Source organism: Lethenteron reissneri, chromosome 18 (genome assembly GCF_015708825.2).
Source record: "Lethenteron reissneri isolate LAM-NWPU_2019-01 chromosome 18, ASM1570882v1, whole genome shotgun sequence".
Taxonomy (NCBI): domain Eukaryota; kingdom Metazoa; phylum Chordata; class Hyperoartia; order Petromyzontiformes; family Petromyzontidae; genus Lethenteron; species Lethenteron reissneri.
The window spans coordinates 306,066-327,623 of record NC_083796.1 but is presented as its reverse complement, the minus strand read 5'-3'; the positions used below and the strand labels follow the sequence as shown (position 1 = coordinate 327,623).

At 53.1% G+C, this 21,558-nt stretch overlaps 1 protein-coding gene across 3 annotated transcripts; it reads right to left on the bottom strand.

Annotated features, from left to right (window-relative positions):
- Positions 1-798: 798 nt before the first annotated feature.
- Positions 799-21,298, bottom strand: USP8 (ubiquitin specific peptidase 8). 3 transcript variants are annotated; one of them, XM_061553341.1, is made up of 19 exons: positions 21,159-21,298; positions 20,109-20,277; positions 18,862-19,006; positions 17,209-17,294; positions 16,560-16,761; positions 16,186-16,255; positions 13,474-13,636; positions 12,931-13,093; positions 12,382-12,529; positions 11,782-12,020; positions 9,579-10,004; positions 8,491-8,616; positions 7,761-8,002; positions 6,945-7,157; positions 6,117-6,327; positions 5,215-5,454; positions 4,318-4,460; positions 3,230-3,362; positions 799-2,471 (listed from the first exon to the last, which is right to left on the bottom strand). In XM_061553341.1, the coding sequence occupies exons 2-19, from the start codon at positions 20,219-20,221 to the stop codon at positions 2,283-2,285; spliced, it is 3,252 nt and encodes a 1,083-aa protein (XP_061409325.1). In that variant the 5' UTR covers positions 20,222-20,277; positions 21,159-21,298; the 3' UTR covers positions 799-2,282. The 3 variants fall into 3 exon arrangements, with proteins under 3 accessions (XP_061409325.1, XP_061409326.1, XP_061409327.1); XM_061553342.1 differs by having other exon boundaries at positions 8,491-8,613; XM_061553343.1 differs by lacking the exon at positions 8,491-8,616.
- Between the last annotated feature and the right edge of the window lie 260 nt (positions 21,299-21,558).

Genomic DNA, 21,558 nt, shown 5'->3' with positions numbered 1-21,558 from the left:
GCTGTGTTGCTGTATACACGTGTGTGTGGGGGGCGTCTTCAGGCTGAAGTAACTGGGACCTGTGTGCGCCTCCAGTGGCTGCAGGAGCTCCGTCGAATCCCGTGCGGCACGCGGTCACGTGAGAGTTGGCTTCATCGATCAGAAAACCATAGCACTAGAAAACCGCTTATCGGTTTTCTCCACTTGGGGCTATGTTCAGTAGGGTCCCGTCCACATTTTACAGCAGACGGCACGATGTTAAACTAAACTCATTTTTATTTTACCAAGGCCCACTGGGCTATATGGCTATCACAAATGACAGTTCAAACCAAGTGGCTTATGTGAACATTTTGATCAGCCAAATACTCGAAACGCAAATGGATTCTAAATGTGGAGGTTAAAACCGGAGGACCCAAAGAAAAATCGACGCAACATCATGGAGAACATGCAAACTCCAATAAAGGCCTCAGGGTCGTGATTTAACTCACGACCTCCTGTATACCAGAAAGTTAACATCTCACCACCGCGGATGCTGTGGTCTCAATTGAATAATTTGCAAGTGATATTTAGTAAATATTATTGATGCCCTGTTGCACCACCAGTGAGAAATGCTACCCAATGCGAGCGGCTCAAAGAAGCCACAGCCTCCATGAGAGGCGATTGTGAAACCTGAGACCCTAAAATCCCAGGGGATCCCCACCACCCCGAGAGGCCACGGGACGCTGCAAGTGTCCCGCGAGGCCCTCGGCACCTCCCACAACCTGAGGCGGCCACGGCAAGCACTCTGCACAGCCGCACCAAGGGAGACAGGAGCCAGGAGGAGACAGCCGCGTTTATTTAAAGCAAGGCGGGACGAACGACGGCCGGCAAACGCACGGCGCCAGCCGCCAACCCCCGCCAGCAGCCGAAGATAAAAGCTTCAATGACGAACAGAATCGACAGAAACGGTCCGCGTCACCACCGTATATACACCCCAATACCTCACCATTGTTGACCCAACACGAGCACGGAGATGCAAGGATACAGAATATTCTCTTCGACATGAACCACGTTTCTCTTAGTGTCGACACCCGCATAATATACTGTGCGAACATTCAACGCGGGTGCCGGCATCAAATCGTAGGGAAAACATTTTCTTGACGAGAACCTTCTTTTTGGAATGAACGAATTTTATGACTACGCTTGTTTACCCAGGAAAGCCTCAGAGTTTCAAGACTCTTTATTCAGGAGGGTCCTGCCAAGTTTGCTGCTGTGTGTGGGATCTCAATTTAGTTATTTGTGTGGTTTATTTTTATCTATAGGAAACCAAACATTTCAGAGGAAACCCATGCAGAACCAGAACAAGGAGTACAAACTCCACACAGAAAGGCCCCCGATTCAGGAATTGAACCCAGGCTCTCCTTCCTGTAAGGTGCAAATGTCACCACTGCGCCACCACCGGCCGAAATGGGTTACGTGGGGGCCAATGCTTAATATAGGAAAAGACTGCGAGCTCCAGCCGCCTCTGAAGATCACCTCGGACGTGACTCCAATCCCTTACTTGCTCCTCCTCCACACGAGCAACACCCACGGGGAGCAGCAGGAACTCGACTCCACCGGCATCACGGTGCAGGGCCTGCCGCAGCATCGCCGCGCGGAGCTGAAAGTGCACGCTTCCTTTTCAACAAAAGCCATAACGCAGTTCACCCAACACACGGCATCAGCGAACAATCACCCGCTGTGCGAGGCCGTGGTCTCGTGACCGTGGAATACCGCGTCCCCACGTGGACTGCTCCACGGCATCATTTGTCACTGAACATTCTCCGAGTCCTCTGGGAGACTGGAGAGGGTGGAATGAGATCAGCAGTAGCCACAGCCATAGCGATAAGCCGCACTGGATGTGGTGTGCTGGGTGCATAATTATTTTACAGGTCACTGACCTGGTACAGACCCAGATGAAATTAGGCCCTGGGTTAAACCCTGCATGGCTGTGGCCCCCAACTAGCCGGCTGCTCAGGTAATTGGTTGACCCACAGGCATCTCCACTGGCTTGGCTGACCAGCCGGTTAACCGTTCAGCTTGCTACTCAATACCTGACGGACTTGCGAGTTACACATTCCACCATATTTCTGTTTCGCTTACTAGGTGCCTACTTAACCGTATTGATTACTGCTTGGCTAAGAGAGAGGCTACTCAGATAGCTAAAGAGATCGACTGGCTACGAGTAAGAATAGCTGGATGATTAAAAAGACCAGCTGGTGAATTGACTAGGTGAGCAACTAGCCGGCCAATACGAGCGATGAGTCGTGTGGCTAGCCATGTGGCTAGAATATGTCCATGCGGGGGGGTTGTTGTGGGAGGGCTGAGTAGAAAAGGATGTATCCTGCGGAGGTCGACACGTTCTTGGGGTAGATGAACTCCACCTCGTGGTCATCGAACTTGAACCAGCTGTCGCGGACCGTGTTGTGCGCGTACGCTGTATAGTGGCCGCCATCCAGAGAGCCGTAGTGATTCTGGGGAGAACCAACAATTGAATAGGGGAAGGGAACAGAGATATCCCAATTGTGTAAAATAGCGACAAGTTACTCAATTGAGATTGCACACAGCAGTAGCATTGCCCCCTACTGCTGCCAATCACTGGGCAGGACCCTCCTGAAAATTATCTTGAGGATTTCTTGGGTAAACAAAGGTAATTTTCAAAAACCGTATCATTCCGGATGTTCACCCAGGAAAGCCTCGCTCAATTTCGAGACTCTACAATTTCTAAGCGTTATACAAATTAATCATCAATTAACTTTGCAAGTGATTTTCTAAATTTGGATCATGACAGAGGCACACAATAGCCTACTCTTCATTGAATATCACGTGATTTTTAATGTGTGAAGCAGACAGTGTGAAGTGCAGTAGGGTTAACACACCACGTAGCATTAACCAGGGCAGTCACTGTGGGTGACGACGCAATAGGTCACGGTGAAATGGTTAATGATGCTGTGGGTGATGATGCTGTGGGTAATGATGTCACAGATGATGATGATGATGATGACACCTGCAGTATTAACAAGGTCGGCCCTCCGGATTCGAACTGAGAACCCCTTGAACGAGCGGTGAATGAGCTTCTGCTCGGCATGTCACCGCCCCTTACGTGGAGAGGGAGGCAGCGAGCAGTTGAGGTGGCGGGGGAGGTAGGCAGTGAGTGGTTGAGTGGGCAAGGTTGAGTGAACGAGTTGCGTGAACGAGTGAATGAGCGGTTGAGTGGGTGGGCGACTCTCACCGATACGGCGTACAGGTTGTACTCGGAGTATCGATTCTCTTTGTTGATGATGTACGGCTTCATGTCCAGCGACGTGAGCGGGAAGCCCACGTTCGTCTGCAGCTTTTGCTTCCAGCGGCCCGAGTAGGAGAATCTGCACACGGGTGAGCATGGGCGAACATCCACGAGTTCACACGTGTGTGCAATCGTGACCAAACACACGAGAGTAATTGAGGCCACTGCTGCCCTCCCGTGTTTTGGACTCAGCGTGTGAACCGGTGGCTCCATGAGCACTGGTGGCTCCATGCGAACCGGGTGGAGATCAATCAACACAATCACTATCACGAGTGCTGTGGTTGTGACAACTTGATTTGATTGGCTCAGTCTAATGGTGGAGGGTATACCTTAAAATTGGCATTATCCCTTCACAATCTAACCCAAAAGTAACTAATTACGAATCAGTCAGAGGAGAAAATGGAGGTCTGGAGCGTGGACCTGAACAGGGGGAAGGGAGTTCCAGACAATGGGAGCAGCAGAGGAGAATGAGCGACCTCCCACTGAGTGAAGGTTGAATGTGGGAGTTGATCTGTCCCAATGCAATTGATTATAAAACTAATGATATGTGTAGTGAATAACTTCTATAAGACGGACGCTGGGAATTTCATGGCAACACAGAAGAAGCCATGCAGACACCCGGAAGAACACAGAACCGGTGAGGGTTGTAGATGTGAAGTGGCAGGTTGGGGGCGGGCCAATTGCCAAGACTGGCATTGGAGTGGTCTTCACAAGTTCGGCGACCAAGTGGAAGAGAAGACTTAAGTCCAGACAGTGGGAGACTGTCAGGGAAATTCTATGGGTCTCTGTGAGAGTCCGAAGGTCTCTGTGTGCGAGTCTAAGAGCAGATGGTGGGAGGCTGTCAGGGCAGATCTCGGAAGTCGCCATGCATCTCCGGTGCAGCAGCACCTGCAGGATCTAGCGCAGGGTGGAAGGTGTCAGAGTAAGGAGTTGCAATGGCGGTGGCATCTAATCTCTACGGTGACCGCTGCATTCTGTCGCCAAGGGTAACTGTCATTAACTGGGTACCGGCGGGGGGCAGGGGGGTTCCGTACCGCTTTAGATGGATGATTAGCACGGGTGGCAGCCTCCAGATCTCCATCGTCTTGACAGACTCGCGCCGCTGCTTGCAGTGGCTGCACAGGTAGCGGTTGGCATCTGTCATCTTCTCGGGTTTGGAGAACATCTGCAGGCAGTCCTGCGGGCGGAGGGACGAGACGATGGCCCCCCGTGTAGGCAACACAGACAATCGGGGCAAGTGTGGTTAGCGAGCACCTATTAAGGGCACCGCGGCGCACCTACCAGAGGCTGGTGCGGCCAGCGCCACACGCCTGGTCACCTCTGCCTCCCTCGTGCAAATTTTTAGACACCATACCAGGTATTGAATGAGAGCACGCCCCTGTAAGGGAGGCCTGGTACAGGGTTCAGATATCATTCACCACCGCGGTTTAGCCCTGGCATGGAATCAATCTCCCTGGTTCTTGGCCCAGTGCGCAAACCCCTGCGCCACCGCATGTCATGACATCGCCCAGAATGGCGCCCGATCGTGTCAGATCATAAGTTGAAGCTGCACAGGGCTGAGCCATCCTCACACAGACACCCTGCTATCGCCATCCTTTGGCGCAGTGACGTGGCCCAGCGGCAGCGCATTCGCCGCTCTTTGCAGAGGTTTCGCGGTTTGAATTACTGCAGGATGTATTGACCATATGCTACTACGCGCCATCTGCTTCACAGTGGACGTTAAAAATCACGTTAAATATCTAATGAATACAGTTACCCTGCAAACTACCCACTGGAATTACACACAGCAACAGCATCACCCCCGACTGTGAAACATATGCGGACTGCCTGTGAAGCACAGTAGCGCCTTCCTGCTACAAGAACGACAGCGCGAACACGAACTCAATCGTCGTCAATGTCACCATCGTAATCATCATCGTCGGCGTCATCACCTGCAGCGTGCACTTGGAGGTGGTGTCGGAAGGCAGGTGCAGCGTCAAGTTCATGAAGACCTCGAAGGTGCGCGACACCTTCTGGCAGGTGAGACACTTGATGGTGGAGCGGAACTGCCCGTGGAAGAGGGTGACAAGGACGGACTCGTTGATGTGCTTGTACGCGTCCCACGCGAGCTTTGCCGCCATTGAGTCGGACAGGTGCTCCGTCTTCTCCTCCTTCACGCGCACTCGCTTTGCCTGCGCACAACAACCATCACCACCATCATCATCAACGTTGTCGTAATCAGCATCACCTCAGATTAGCACAGTTAGCTATGTACAGTGCGAAAGAAGTTGAACATATCATCCGGCTATTTGTATGCTGCACGTTTAAAAGCCTCGGCAACTCACAGCGCCTTACGCCTCATCTTAACTTAAATAATTCTAAGGGCACACCCAGTAGCAAAGGTCCCTGTGCGGCACAAGGTGACGCAGATAGTGGCCTGCGAGCGGGCATTGCTCAGGCACCTTTCTGTGTTCGAGTTTACATGTGAGTGCGAGTAAACGTGTGCGCGAGAGCGGATTATGTATGATTTCGCCCGGTTCTGCATGGGTTTCCTCCAGGTTCTCTGGTCTCCTTGCATAGCTAATTGGTATCGGCAAAACATCTCAATGCCGAAAAATTCCTTGAAAATTACTCAATTGGGATCACACAACAGCAATATCACCCCCTACTACTATCATGTTATTGCATTGTTTGTTTTTGTATTATTTGTTTTTGTAACGTTCTTACACACCCCTACTGGACATCTGTGAAAAAGAGCTTAAAAGCTCATCGAATTCCTCCAGGATAAATAAATATTCTGATTCTGAAAGAGTGTTGCGACTCGGTGCTGTGAGGGCGGGCTGCTAGGGCTCGCCTGGTTGAGGTCCTCGTGCAGCCCGTCGAGCAGAAAGATGAGCAGCTCCTGCGAGTCGTGTTGCTCCGTGCCACAGAATTGATCGTTGAGACGGCCAATCATGAACTTGAAGTCGCGGGGGGTGATGGAGCGGTACTGGCCCGACCAGAGTGCGCGCACAATAACTGCAAACTCCTCCACCACCTGGCCCTTGCGGCCAAGGGGGTTGTTCCTGAACAACATTTGCAATTGTTAATGTGTGCCGCGAAGTGATGCTGACAGCACCACGGAACTTGTTACAGGTTAGGTGCACTTTGAGGCGAAGGCTCGCCGGGTAGGTCACGAGAGAGACCCAGGTGCTAGTGGTTGACTGACTGAGACAACTGGCAGATGCACTACCTGCACTCCACTGTGCCAACTCGCTGCGTTTTGGCTGCCAGGCACTCTGCCAGTAGTTGAGAGTGTCGCTCCTCTGCCCTCCGCTGTTGCTTTAGGGCAATTGCCTCCAACTGCTCAGAACAATCCTTCACGAGCCTCCTCCACAGAGGCCGATCTTGGTACCGCTGGTATCAGTTATCAAGAAGTGCGTGTCAGGAGAGTGTGTGTGAGAACATGAAGGCTTTGAGAGTGCGGACACGCACACCCTTCCTGCGTCGCAACCGCTTACACACCCCATGCGCACTGCACGCACACTGCACACACAGATACGCCACTCGCAAGTTACAGCCAAAAACTTCTCACACGCACTCAACACCTGCAAATCACAAGCACAATGCCTACAGTCTTCCCACGCACGCCGCGCACGACACCCGTACGAGGTACACCCCGCCGGGCACCCCACACTCGCACCTGTTGATGTTGTTGACGTACTGCGAAGTGAGGAAGTACTCTGCGAGCGACGTGGTGTTGCTCAGGCACTGCACCACCGAGTTCATGTAGCACGTGTTGCCCAGGTTGCGTAGGCCCGTAAGCGCGCGGCCCATTCTACCGTATGTCGGGTTGAGGTGGCGCATCGGCAGAATCGCTGAGGACTGCGCCCGCACCACCGCCGCAGGCACTGGCCTGACGCACGCACAACGCATAAAGGTAAAGATCCCCCATGTGGCCTACGCAGGCTGCTGGAGCAATCGCTGTTAGCGAGCAGCACCCGTGAAATGTGGCATGGTGCGGCACCGACAAAGGTGTGGTGTGGCTGGTACCACGCCCAGCCACCTTTGTCTCCTCCCGGTGGTGATGCTTAAACAAAGGACCTAGAGGAAGTCCAGGACCAGTTTGAGGTATCAATCACCATTGCTGTCAGGTACATGTTAGTGCTGCTGGGGCAGCAACTCATCGGAAACTTGAAGCCAAGTTTAGCCAACGTGAGAATTGTTCTGGAACTCACCGGTGAGTGAGCTGAAACAAAAACTATTGGCGCGTCGTGAAACACTTGCACAAAACGCGATGGTTTAATATGTTTGGCTGCGTCGGATGGTGAAGGGCATCGCCACATAATTTTGGGCAGACAATTATGTGGCCCGTCCCAAAAATCATTTGCGAATCCTAACATCAGCTGTGAAAGCCTAATCGTTAAAGAAAACACACTGGCAAGCATCGGTGCATGACGCTTGTGCCCGTGTGCGCCCCCCCCACCCCATGCAGGCACCTCGCTGCGGGCCCACGTACTTGCTGGCGCGGTCGAACTGTGGCTTGGGGCGAGGCCCCCCGTCCACCACCGTCCGCTCGTCCTCCTCGTCAATGTCCATCCCCAGCTGGGCAACATTGGGCGAAGAGAACGAGCGCTGCAGGCGCGGCCGGTCCCGCTCGCCCCCCTGGGTCGCGGCGGTGCGGGCCGTAGGGGCCGGCTGGGTCGGGCGGACGTCGGTATGACTGTCCGGGGTGTGGCGCGACGGTCCCATGCGGCCGTCCTGGAAATGAGCGGGGGCGGTAAACGCATGCTGCACGTGAATATTTGAGCGTGAACAGCGCTCGCGCGTGAAGACCCGGAGACGCGTGTGTGCACGTGTGTCCACACGTGCACACATTGGTCTGTGCGTGTGCGCTTACCCTGCAGAAGCTTAAATAGGGGAGGAGCAGTGTAGTTAGTTTGTGTGTTTGGTGTTTATTTGTTGCATTTCGTATGTGGTTGGTGGATTAGTCTGCAATTTGTATTTGTGATGCGGTTGGGGTGTGGCTCATACGGTTGGTGTGGGGTTGGTGCAGTTGGTGTGAGTGGTGTGCGGGCTGTCAACCAGCGCACACGAGGTCACACCATGTTTGCCTCCGTATGCCTTTAAACGAATTGCCGCCCCCACTTCAAATAAGTGCTGCCCCTCCTAAAACAAAAAGTGCCGTCCCTCCGAACAAGAAGTACCGCTCCTCACAAATAGGAAGTGCTGCCCTCATCGCCCGCTACCTGCATCCTGCCACGCTGATCCTGCTCCGCCTTCTCGCGAATCCTGGAGACCCGCTCGGCTTCCTCGCGCTGCCGATTCTCCGCTTCCTCCTGCTGCTGGCGCAGCCGTTCTGCTCGCACGTCCTGCTGATGTCATCGTCACAAACGGACAGGGGCGGCTCCCACATGTTCACGCATTTCGCGTCATGAACTCTTGCTAGCGCCGGGTGATTCGCACAATCGACGGCAGCCCCGAATCGTGAATTACAGGAATCAAACGGGATTCCTCACGGGATAGTGGGAGGTTCAGTGGGGGAGAGAGTCGGTGAGGATGTGCCACTGATTGTACTTGTCGATGACTGCTACCAGGAGTCAAGATTGGCCGTCATGGAGGAGGTTCGTGAAGGACGCTATTGGGCGATTGGAGGCAGTCGCTCTCAAACAGCGGCAGGCAGAGGAGCGATGCTCACAATAATGAGCGGAGTGTCAGGTGGCTAAAACACAGCAATTTGACATAATAGGGAGCACAGGTGGTGCATCTCACAGCCATCTCAGTCAATTCGTAACACCTGGGTCTGTCCCATGACCTACCGCCAGCGAACCATCCTCACTTCACGTGGACTCAAAGTACACCTAGCCTGGCACAAAAGCTGTGGTGATGTCATCACCACTTAGTGGCTAATGGCGACTGTTTTTGTTGAAGTTGAATGGGTGACTTGAGTGTGTTGAACATAGTGTGAATGAGACAAGTGTTTGGCAAACCGACTCCTCAACAAGGGTGGAGGAATCAACGGTAACCACGGTGGTAGCGATAGAAGCGTGACATTTTGGACCTTTGGGCCTGCGCTCAACAACTGTACGCATGGAGAAGTTGGGTTTAGCAGTGACATAAACGGGGATTGACAGCCAAGGAACCATCCCGAGAATTATTTGTCTGCGGCTGAAGAGACGTTAACATGGGAATCGCTCACAGAGGAATTGGGATTTCTGAAGAAATCTTCCGTGATAAAACCATGGGATTTATATGTGCGGTTTAGATTTTTGCCAACAGGAATTGTCCAGCGCTACCCACTCACACCCTCCACTCGACAGACATGAGGAGCACGTACCGGCGCATGGGGTGGAGGGCTCTCTTTGGCAGATCCGATAGCGGGGGAGGGCACTGCTCGATCCTTCTCTTTTTCCTCCTTCTCTAAACGCGCTCTCCGTGTTCTCTCCACGTGGTCTTTCCTCGCCCTTTCCTCGTCCTCCAACTTCCTCCTCTCCTCCGTCTTCCTCTTTTCCTCCTCTGCCCACTTCCTCTTCTCTTCCTCCTCCGCTGCCCTCCTTTTCCTCACCTCCTCGGCCTTCATCCTCTTCTCCTTCTCCACGCGCGCCTTCTCCTTGATGCCTGCGGCGTTGCGCGCAATCTCCTCGCGCTCGCGCGCAGACAGCCGCTCCGGGCCGGGCACTGCCGCGGCCGCAAACCCGGCGGCCCGGGCGGGCACCGGGTTGGGCCCCGCGGTCGCCACTGCCGGCTTCTTGGAGCGGTCCACCTGCGCTCAGTCATCACAGAGACGAACAGATCACACCGCAGACACCTCAACGTCTCAGGTCCACACCGTCAAGAGAGCTGGGCTCTCCTCGATTTGGAAACACGCAAGAAACACGCAGTAATTGCCGTCCTGATTAAAAGCTTGGCAGTACCTTCGAGCACCCATATTTCAGAGCGGGCCCTTGCCTGTAACAGCTGGCAGTTCACCAGCATTGCTTCAAGTGAGCTGGACCATGCTGATGAGACAATTAATATCAAAACCTGACCAGAGTTTGGTTTGTGTACAACCAATACTGCTGAAATGATGCACTCCCAGAAGGAAGGCCGTGTGGCGGATGGGATGTGTACAAATATGTTTTTACGTGGAAAGACCGACATGTGAAGGAGGGGTATCATCGTTTGCGTGTTCATTTTGCTACTCATATCGTCCACGATGTAAGGTAAGATGTAATGTAAGCCAATGATTATTTTGAAGCTTCGCAGAGCTTTCATGGGTAAAGTTGTACCAATGTAATAAGAGAGCGCCATCTCCTGGATTATTGTGGGGTTACATTTACATTGATACAGTCCACGTATTATCTAGAGTAGTGATTCTATCTGGGGGAAAGGTGAATGGGTGGATCTAGCAGGGAAGCCTCCGAAACGTTCTCGAAGGTTCCAGGAGGGGCGTGGCCAGAGGCGGGGCTTAGCCTCCGAGAAGGGAATATAAGCCGGGGGTACAGCAACGTGCGGGGTCGGTGGTTGAAGATGGAAGAGGAGCTCCCCGTCGCTGCTGCCCCGCCATTCCACCTGCCACGTGGCGGCTCGACCTCCAGCCGCCCGATAGCGCACCGCCAGCCAGGCGGTGCATTAGCGAGAGGGGTGAGCGCCACGTGGCGCGGGGCAGCGCAGCCACACGAGCGGGTCGACATCCGCGGGAAGAGAGGGTGGCTGTACCGAAGATTTAATAAATACAGTAAAACTTTGGATTGTGAGCATAATTCGTTCCGGAAACGTGTTCGTAATCCAAAGCACTCGTATATCAAAGAGAATTTCCCCATAAGAAATAATGGAAACACAGATGATTCGTTCCACAGCCCAAAAATATTGGACTCATATAAAAATGATTAATACAAAATACCTTTTAATATTTGTATTATTTAAATTTAATATAAAGTAACCAAATGTATGAATTAGATTTAATCGTGGCTGGTGTGAGGGAGACGAGAGAGAGGAGAGGAGGGTTATTGTGTCGGACGACTTTCACTTGCAGTACAGTTACTAAAGAACAGTCACTACACTTGGACACAAAATTAAAAAATGCTTTACGCACACACTCGTCGTCACAACGCTACAGTAAGCAGTATACGCTCGCACGGATGTTGACTATACGAGTGAGGCACGCCGACTGAGACCGAGCATGGGAGACGATTACCCACAATCCCGCAGCGAGAGAACCATTGGCTCAGTTGTGATCGCGTGACGCTCGGCAGACAAAGCGTGTACTGTACGTACTGCTCGTATTGCAAGACATCGCTCGTTTATCAAATGAATATTTAATTTAAAAAATTGCTCGTCTTGCAAAACACTCGCAGACCAAGTTACTCGCAATCCAAGGTTTTACTGTACCTTGAAGTTACTTACCGTGTCGGAGCCACCAACGATAATTATTATCGGTTCGATTGCTCGTCCACCATTGCGAGAGGGCTGCCCGTTTCAACGGGCACACGGTGTTGTGATGCGATGGTGACGGTGCCCTGCGCTGCTATATTATGACTGCGGCGGGCCTTCTTCGGTACCTGAGGAATGCTCTTGGCTGCAGCAGTGGGAAGGCCCGAGGGCAGGGCATCCAGAGAGCCCCCTGGGGCGCTTGCCGCGGCGGAGGCAGTGGCGCCACCACCACTCTGCTCGGGCTCCGGCCGGACACCCGCGACGAGAGTGGAGGACCCCACGTCCCGCACGGTGGGGGGAGGGGCAGGGGGAGGGGCCGGGGTCGGGGGAGGTGGGGGCTCCTCCAGTGAGGGGTAGTTAAGTTCCACTGTGAGTGATGGGAGAGAGAAATGTGGAGTCACCCAATAAGCAAGAGGGCAATTGGAGGGTTAGTGAAATGAGGGAGGTGAGCAATGGTGAGTGGAGTGAGTTTAGAGAGTGTGGGGTGATGGTGGGTATAGGTGATGCTAGGTGTGCATATTGATTGTGCTTACAGGTTATGATGGGCAGGAGTGAAGACAGTGTGCATGTATGACGTGCGAATGACAGTATGTGTGCCAGTATGGTATGCATTCAGGGGTAATTGGATGGGTGCATGCGTGGGTGCATGGGTAATTAGGTAGGTGCATGTATGCGTGGGTGATTGCGTGTGTGTGTGCGATTAGGTGGGTGCGTGCGTGCGTGCATACAGAGATCAGGCTGGGTGCTGGGTGGCCCCGGCCTGGCTGGCACATGCACATGTGGCTCGCTGCACCACATGGGGTAGTGCAGCAGCCAGTTCTCGTAGCCACCCTCCAGCACCAGCGGCTGGCTGCGCAGGATCGTCATGCTGTCCCACTGCACGCACGATCCACGAGACACACAGGGAAACAGCTGCACATGCGACGTGCATACGAGCCGTGTCGTGTTGCGTTGCGCTAAGCTCTGCGGCGACGCGGTCGAGGAATTATCTTTGTGTCAGGCCTTGGTCATCCGTCGTGTTACTTTCCTCCATCGTTTGGCATTTTGGTCCTCAATTATTTGTATTCATTTTGTGCTTTGCTGTTTTGTTGTGCCCCCATGTGTGTTGTGCCAACTTCTACAGTTGTGTTCTCATTGTGACCTGTTGCGTTCCCCCGTCACATCATTGCACATTCCTCTACTGTCAAGTATCGTCTCGTATCGTGTCCGTATTGTTCCTCCCCCCCATCGTGCCCCCCCCGCCCCCGTCGTGTCTCCCCGTCCCCCGCCGTTGTCACCTTGTAGATGGCGTCGCGTAGGCTGTGCAGCGTCGTTCCCAGCAAAACGTCCTCTGGGCGGCTCCTCCAGTCCAGGAGCAGCACGTAGTCCACCCTGCCCCGGTCGCCCCACAGCGACAGCGACTCCTGGGGCAGGCCTACCTCTATCTGCGCCACTGTGGTCCTGCACCAAACCAACAGTGGATATATCGTCTGGTGCTGCTGCAGCTGCTACATTGCCAATTATGCACAAGCACAATTAACAAAATAACTCAACATTTTCAAAGACAACAGGTAAAAATAACACGAAAAATATACAATAAGCGACATTTTGGGCACAGGTGTGCGTGTGTGAGCAGTTGGCACATTGGGGAGCTCAGGTGGTGCATCTGCCAGCAATCTTAGGTCAGTCACCCCATGGTACCTGGGTCTGTCCCATCACCTCCTGCCAGCAGCAAGCGCCCGTGATGACTTCCAAGGACACCTAGCCTGGTACAAGGGCGTTGGTGATGACACCGCCACCGGGTGGCGAATGGTGGCTGGTAATGTCATGTTCTCACTCACCCCGGGTTGATGGCCTCCTCCGGTACGCTGATGCAGCGGACTGACATGATGTGGGAGGCCGCGTAGTCGATGGAGGGCCGTGCGTCCATCAGCACCAGCTGGACGTCACTGCCGCTGAGCATAGAATAGAGCTGCTGCGGCGTGATGCTGGTACGGCAGGGGCCTACGCGCATACACGCACGCGCACAGACCCCGTGTGTCAGCACGAGCACTGTCGCAGGTGTAATAGATAAGAGTGTAACATGTTTCTGGAATTGAGCAAGGTTATTATTGGAAGAACTTGCGAGGGGGGGGGGGGGAACGAGACGATGGTGGGTGGGAAATCCAAAGTGGAGTGGTGCGAGAGAACAAACAGAGAGAGGATGAACGTTTTGAGCTATCTCAATTAAAAAAAGAGGGATGATATCGTCATCCTCTCAGCCGACAAGGGCAATGCCACAGTCATCATGGACAAAAACACATACAATAACAAAATTGAGGACCTACTTAATGATGGTAGCTACACAAACATTTCAAGAGATCCCACCAACAGCCTCGTTACAAAAACCAACAGCATCATCACTGATTCGGCTTCATTAATTAAACAAACCAAAGGTTTTCCTTAAAACCCTCTGCTGCTCGACCTCCCAGATTGTATGGATTACCAAAAATCCATAAAGAAGGTACACCCCTTCGTCCTATCGTCTCTACCATTGACTCACCCACATACAAACTAGCCCGGTTTCTGTCTGAGACTTTGCAACCATTCACTGGTAAGACCACCTCATCTGTACTTAACTCAGCTCACTTGGTATCCTTAATTAAGGACATCTCACTATCTCCAGGTGAGTTGCTCGTTAGTTTAGATGTAGTTTCTTTGTTCACCAAAGTTCCTGTGCCCGACACCAAAATTTAGTCCAACAAGGATTTAATGCTGATGTACTGGCCTTGGTTAGACACTGCCTCACCAATACATACTTCACCTGGAATGGAACATTTTACAAACAAGTTTAAGGCACCCCATTGGGTTCTTCCTTATCTCTGGTTGTAGCCAATGTTTTCATGGAAAATTTTGAGACAGATGCCATCCAGGCCTCCACTTTACTTCCATCCTTGTGGAAGAGGTACGTAGATGACACGTTCGTCATCTGGCCACATGGCCGACCAGCTCTGAACCAATTCCTCAACCACATTAATTCCATACACCCAGCCATCAAATTCACCATGGAGGTGGAAAATGATGATCTAATCGAAAAGAGACCAGATGGCTGAATGGTACACTATGTCTACAAGAAAGCAACTCATAGGGATGCCTACCTAAAACCGGACTCCCACCACCAACCATCCCAAAAGAATTCCCTCCTCAAAACTCTACACCACAGAGCTCGATGTATCTCCGACCATCATCACCTAGCCAGTGAACTGAAATACGTGCACCAAGCTGTCAAGCTGAATGGATATTCGAACCACACAATCTGTCAAGCTATCACCCCAACACAGTACATAAAATTCGTGATCTGATCCCATCTGTGAAAGATAGGATCCCCGATATGCAATACCATGGCGTCAACAAACTAAGCTGTGTCTGCGGCAGTAGTTACATTGGGGAAAGTAAACAACTAGTCTTGGACCGTGGTCGTGAGCATAAGGCAGATTTGAAACACGGTAGGACCAACACGTCGGCCGTGGCTGATCATTGTTGAAATGCGGTTGGCTCACACGAAATTGATTTCTCTAAGATGAAGGTACTTTGTAAGCCCACTGGCTATCAACAAAGAATCGTTCATGAAGCAATCCATATATACACAGACACAATTTAAACCGAGAAAATGGTTACAAACTTAGCAATCATTGGTAGGACGTTATCAACCAGTTTAAGTCATAACTGGCTGTGATATTCCCATCCTGCCACCTTCCGATGTTAGTTGTAATTTTCCGATTTTACATTAACAGGTTAAATTTCTCACACCAACACAGCCACCTCCGCACGCCGACCTCGACGTGGTGGTGGCTCTGCGATCTCTTACATTAACATGCTAATCTCTTACATTAACATGCTAATCTCTTACATTAACATGCTAATCTCTTACATTAACATGCTAATCTCTTACATTAACATGCTAATCTCTTACATTAACATGCTAATCTCTTACATTAACATGCTAATCTCTTACATTAACATGCTAATCTCTCACATTAACATCACTAGCCCCGCCCACTTCGTTTATGACCCTTGGGCTACACCCATTTTAAACCTTTAAAACAGTCTGCTTTTAGCAGCTTTCCCCTCTGTATTCCTCCTGATGACAATCGTTTGTGTTGTGATCGAAACGTCGTAGTTTTTTGTTTATCACATTTTTATTAATTGTAACCTATCTACGTGACTTTGTCAAAAGACCTAAAGAATAGAGAGAGAAGCGTGGTGACGCTCGAGTGTGGTAAGTGGGTGACTGAATGGGTAAGTGTGTGGGTGAGCCACACCCGGCATCATTCGGCTGCCGATACTGGTGGGGTCGCGAAGCCCCATCCTGTCACCTCCACACCAGTGGCACACGTGGAAAACGGTGACTTTTCTTGCGTAAATTATTTTCATGTTAGCCGGGTAGCTGAGGCAATGAACCAATCACAGGCAGATTTACCGATGTATTAAATAACCGTGCTGCTGGCAGAACTCTCCGAGCGTGGGAAACTCAGGGTGAGGGGGGATGAAGAGGTGAGTGAGGTGTCACTCACCGGTGTGGGAATTCGATTCTGTCGGCACAACCTCTGCGCCCGGCTGAGACCGAGAGCCAGGCGACCCCGACTGCCAACGACACACACTCGCATTTACACGCTGCTCACATCCACACACACATTTACACGCTGCTCACGGAGTCCCTCAAGGCAGCCTTTGGTTCATTCGTGAATTCCTACTGCACAAAGAAAACATGCGCCCATGGAAATGCACGAAACAAGCACGAAACAAGCACGCACATCTACACCCTCACGTTCTAAAGTAAGCACACCAATTGCGATGTACGTGCAGGCATGTACATGTGAGTGTGAACGTGTATGCATGGGTGTGTACATGTACATGCGCGAGTATACATTTGGGTAGGTGCGCGTACCCTGCGTTTCCTGGTCTCCGGGGGCCGCGTGCCGCCTGTGGCAGTGCCATTGCCCAGGGGGCCGTGCCTCCGATAAAAGTTGTCGTCGTCATCCGCGTCGTCATAGTCGTCGTCTCCGACCCCTTCATCCCTGAAAGCGGCGTCCTCCTCGGCCACTCGCTCTCGCTCCTCCAACCGCTGCCGAACCTCGGCCTCCTCATATCTACTCACGCACGCAGCCTCATGAGCAACCACACACACAACCATCTCCCATACAAATGTAATAATCGTAATGTTAATTTGTTAATGATAGGGCCACCCTCCTTACACCTAGATGACACATAGGTCTTTACAAGAGAGAGGCCACTTACACCTCATATTCAACATTTAAAAGGGCACCCCCGGTGGCACCTGTCCCCGTGCGGCACAAGGTGACTCAGCACCTGGCCTGCGGGCACAAGTCTGCCAAAAGAGGGCGATGATTGCTGGCATGTGTGTAATTCCAATTGAACGATTTTGTCAGATCACGCAGCCAAACCCAAACTCACGAACCATGGTCGTGGCTGAGAACACCTAGATGTGAAGCTAACTCTCAACCAGGGTTAAACGTGTCGCACGAGCTGAGCGAGCAGCCTGTGAGTGCTCGCAGCTACGCCAACCCAGACCTTGCCTGTTTTTGAGGCTCTCGGAGAGTCGCTCTGCCTCTCTCACAGCCTTGCTAAAGTTGTCGCTCCCCAGCATAGACAGGAAGAACCCCTGAAGATAAGGAGACAGCAGACACAGCACACGTCAGCACCAGCTGATCCTACTTCAAGGATACGGTGGACACAGTGTGCCATCATCAGTCCACTTCCTTCTCTTATATTGAACGACGGTCCAGCACTCAGCGGTTCACTCCAGTCACTCTTTCATTGATGGTCAGTCGCCTCTTTAGCACTCTTCTATCGCTGCTACTATGGCTATTGTTTCCGTGAACTTCACTCATAGATTCCTCCAGCTGAGTTGAGGACTCGGGCTACCAGACACTGTTCCATCTCATCCACACTGTGTTCAACCACCACACTCCAATTATCACTGTTGGCTAACTACGGTGTGAAAGATCAACATATATACATACACTGCAAGTCACAGCAACACACACACGACCAACAACAGGCGTAGCGTTCCGTCGGTCAGTGACTTCCTTGATACTCGTTGACCGTACGCCCTTCAAGGACTGATTTCATCACCCGTGGCAGAGACTCGTTCTGCCAGATTGTTTCCCCTCAGCCATGCTCCATTTCGCCCACTGACACCGTTTGACCGAGCATCTCTCTCCCTCCTGCCCCCATCACTGCACAGCTGAAGCTTAGGACTCCCTCCCACCTCCTCTATCCACACGTGCAGCCATTTCGTTACTCCCCGAAAGGCAGGAAACATAAGCCATTAGAGCATAGCACAGTAAAATAATATAGTCTGCCGCACTGTCCTCTGCTCCCGCCACATAGCACCTCTATAGTCAATAACACCTGCTTCATGCATGACGGTGGTTGCCCATCCAAGCACGATCCAGGCTCAACCCTGAATAGCTTTTAATACGGGATGCACCCCGGGTTATTTTGTCATGGGCATCGCCTCTACAACCTTGCTTGATCCAAGAACCGCGTTCGTTCTCCCCTGATGTACGATCACCAGCGCTCTATACTGATGCTCACTTTGTGTTGTAGGCCTCTGGACGCGCATTTGGCAATTACGTTCCGTTGGATGGAGAATTCGAAGAATGAGGAAGTTCTAAAGCAGGTTTAGGAGGAGCAAAATATAATCATAACAATCTCGAAAAAGCAGATGTGGTGGTGGTGGCTATGCATGTGGCTGTCTGCAATCCAGCATAATGGAGGAAGGGAGGGTTGGTGGATCGCATACATATGTTTGCAAAAACCCCTTCCCGTGGGTGCCGAGGAGAAGCCTGGTTTTCCTAAGACAGTACAGCAAAGTGCGGACTAATGTCATCTGTCCCTTCTGTGTGATGGGCAAGTGTTGCCTCCTCGCTCACGTGGGTTTTCTCCAGGTGCTCTGGTTTCTTCGCACATGTATACACTCATTCGTTGGCTGAAAACATCTGATTATACAGAGGATCCAGAGCCTGGGCAATTGTTAGTAGTGCTGACTAATCGCCGCCTGGCTGCTGCCTTCATGCTCAACTGTGGTTCCTCAACGATTGTGAGAGAGGGTGGGTGGCAGCTGGGATTTCAGTGAAATGGTGATGCTCAGACATGGTCCAGGGAATCTGAGCCGAGGACTTTCCACTCGGGCAGAGGCTGTATGGAGCGAGCGTCACCCTCACCTTGTCCTGTAAGAACTCTGGCGTCTTGCGCAGGTGGTCGACAATATGCAGGAAGCGCATGTAGAGCATGTAGGCGTTCTCCTCGTCGCGCTCCAGCCCATACTCCTCCGCTTTCTTCAGCACTTTACTTGCCGACTGCGCGTAGCTGCAAGCCCAAGACCGTCGCGTGAGGGATGAGATGAGGGCAAGGGGTAAGGGACAGGGGTTAGGGTAAGGGTTGGGGATAGGGCCTGCGCTCGGCTACACCATCATTTTCACAGCAGGAGCACTTCACGCGCGGGCATAGGGTTGCCATCTGGGTGGCAGGATGCTAATCCGTCAATCGCCACCTGTATTTGGGTGGAAGGAATTGATTTGTACCAAGGTCTGGTACCAGTCTTGTGTTGAACTCTATTACAGGATAGCGCACACTACTGTACTAATAGATCCAGGCTGACTGTTGGTCTACAGTGAAAAAAGCTGCCCACCCTCATTAGGCATGTCTGCCTCTTGCAGACATTCTCGTGAGCACAGTTGCATACATATCAACCCATAAGGTTGACCCGTATTTTTGTACAGGGAAATTGAGTTTTCAGGTCCATGCGGCGTACGGCAGTTTCAATACGAGCAAAACATGTTTTTGTCTATTTGTTTGTGTTTCTCCCTTGTGATGGGACTTTGCAGGATGAACGTTGAGATTTATAATGCCACGGGCTGACCAATAAGGTCTGAATTGGTCTGTAATAAGGTAGGCACTGATAAGGGGTTGACAGGTATGCAGTTGTGAGCACGAGTGTGAGCGTGAAGGTGTGAGTGTTGGCATGAGCGAGGAGGGTGTTAGCAGGACGGTATGATTGTAGGTGTGGGTGTGAAGGTGTGAGCGATGGTGGAGCGGTTAGCACGCTGCGCTACCAACCTGGCACCCCGAGTTCGATTCCCGCTAACAGCCAACATCGGTGACGATTATCTGAACCAGTCCTGGACCTCCCCTAGGTCGACTCAGCCTCAAATGAGGACCTGGCGCGGTGTGTAAACATCGCCTCGAGGGAGACAAATGCGGCAGTGAGTGGTGTTGGCCACCCACCCCCTCGTGTGCCGTACCCGCCTTCACAGGTGCTCGCTAACAGCACTCGCCCCAACAGTCTGCTCAGGCTACACGGGGGGTCTTTGTCTTTCTCTTGAGTATCGGTGTGAGTAGGAAGGTGCGAGTGAGTGAGTGAGTGAAGTGGCGTGAGTTGTGGTTGTGAGAAGGGCGGGAGGGCGCTCACCCCCGCGGGGACTTGGTCTTCTCGATCTTCACCTGCGCCAGGCTGTTGAGTTCGCCCAGCGAGGCGCACACGTGCAGCGGCTTCTTGTTGGAGAACTCGGTGAGGACCGGCATCGTGAACGCTCCTGGTGGTGCTAGCACCGGTGGAGCTGGGACGGCGTGGGGAGAATCTGGAAGGGATGATATTGGAGGTGACGATGATGAGACGTCAGGGTCAGAGGGCGGAGGTCAGGGGTCAAGGTGGAAGTCATCGCCCGGGTCAGATGGTGTCCATGGCTGTGGCTGTATCCGTCTATTCTTTGGGTCTTTCGGCGAAGTCACGTATAGGTCATTTATTATATTCATTAATTTGAACCCATCGACGTGACTTTACCGAAAGACGCAAAGAAAATGAATTCCTGCAGTCACGAAAGCTTTAAGTCAATATTTGTAATCGTGTAGTTACTGAGTTGCTATTTTAGTGACTGCGTGACTGAATTAGTTTGGCTGCATCAGTGAAGCCAGCTTCTGAGTTAGTGTCGCTAATCACATAGCTAATCAATGTACGGGTTAAGTATTGGCGAGTTATTGAACACGGCGAGTTCACGAATTCGCGTTAGTTGCCGAGTTAGCGGCTGAGGCGCCGCCGCCTCCGATTGGTCCGCGCGCGTCACGCGCTCGCGGCTCGGCCAATCACGGCGCGCAGAGCTCGCCTGGTTTGGGCCGCGGATTCTAAACGCAGCCGGGGCGGGGGGGCAGCCGGGGCGGGGGGGGCAGGGCAGGGGGGGCGGGGGGGGCAGGGCAGGGGGGGCAGCCGGGGCGGGGGGGGGGGGGGCAGCCGGGGCGGGGGGGGGGGGGGCAGCCGGGGCGGGGGGGGGGGGGCAGCCGGGGCGGGGGGGGGCAGGGCAGGGGGGGCAGGGCAGGGGGGGCAGCCGGGGCGGGGGGGGGGGCAGCCGGGGCGGGGGGGGGCAGCCGGGGCGGGGGGGGCAGGGCAGGGGGGGCAGGGCAGGGGGGGCAGGGGGGGGGCAGGGGGGGGGCAGGGGGGGTTCTCCCCCCGGGGGCTTCGACTCACGGCGGCGGCGGCGGCGGGACGCGCGGCGCGGCGCGGGGAGGGGACCCGGACGGGTGGCCCCGGACTCGGCGAGGGGGATGCGCGCGGTACCGACTCGGCCGAGGGGATTTCCTCTCCTGCGGGCGGGCGGACGTCGCCAATTGCGGGGGGGGCGGGGCGGGGAAGGACCGCGTCACGTGGTTCCGGATGGTGCCCGGCGGGGCTGGTCACGTGATAAAAACATCCGGTCTCCGTCTGTGGTGTCAGATGCGAGGGGGTTTACCTCCAGGTGGCAGCCTCCGCCACTGCCGCTGCTCCCGCTGCCTCCTCTCATGGGGGGGGGGGGGCTCCGTGCCGCTGCTGCCTCCTCCTCCTCCTCTCTCCCGTGCCGCTCCGTGCCGCTGACGCCTTCCCGGCGTGC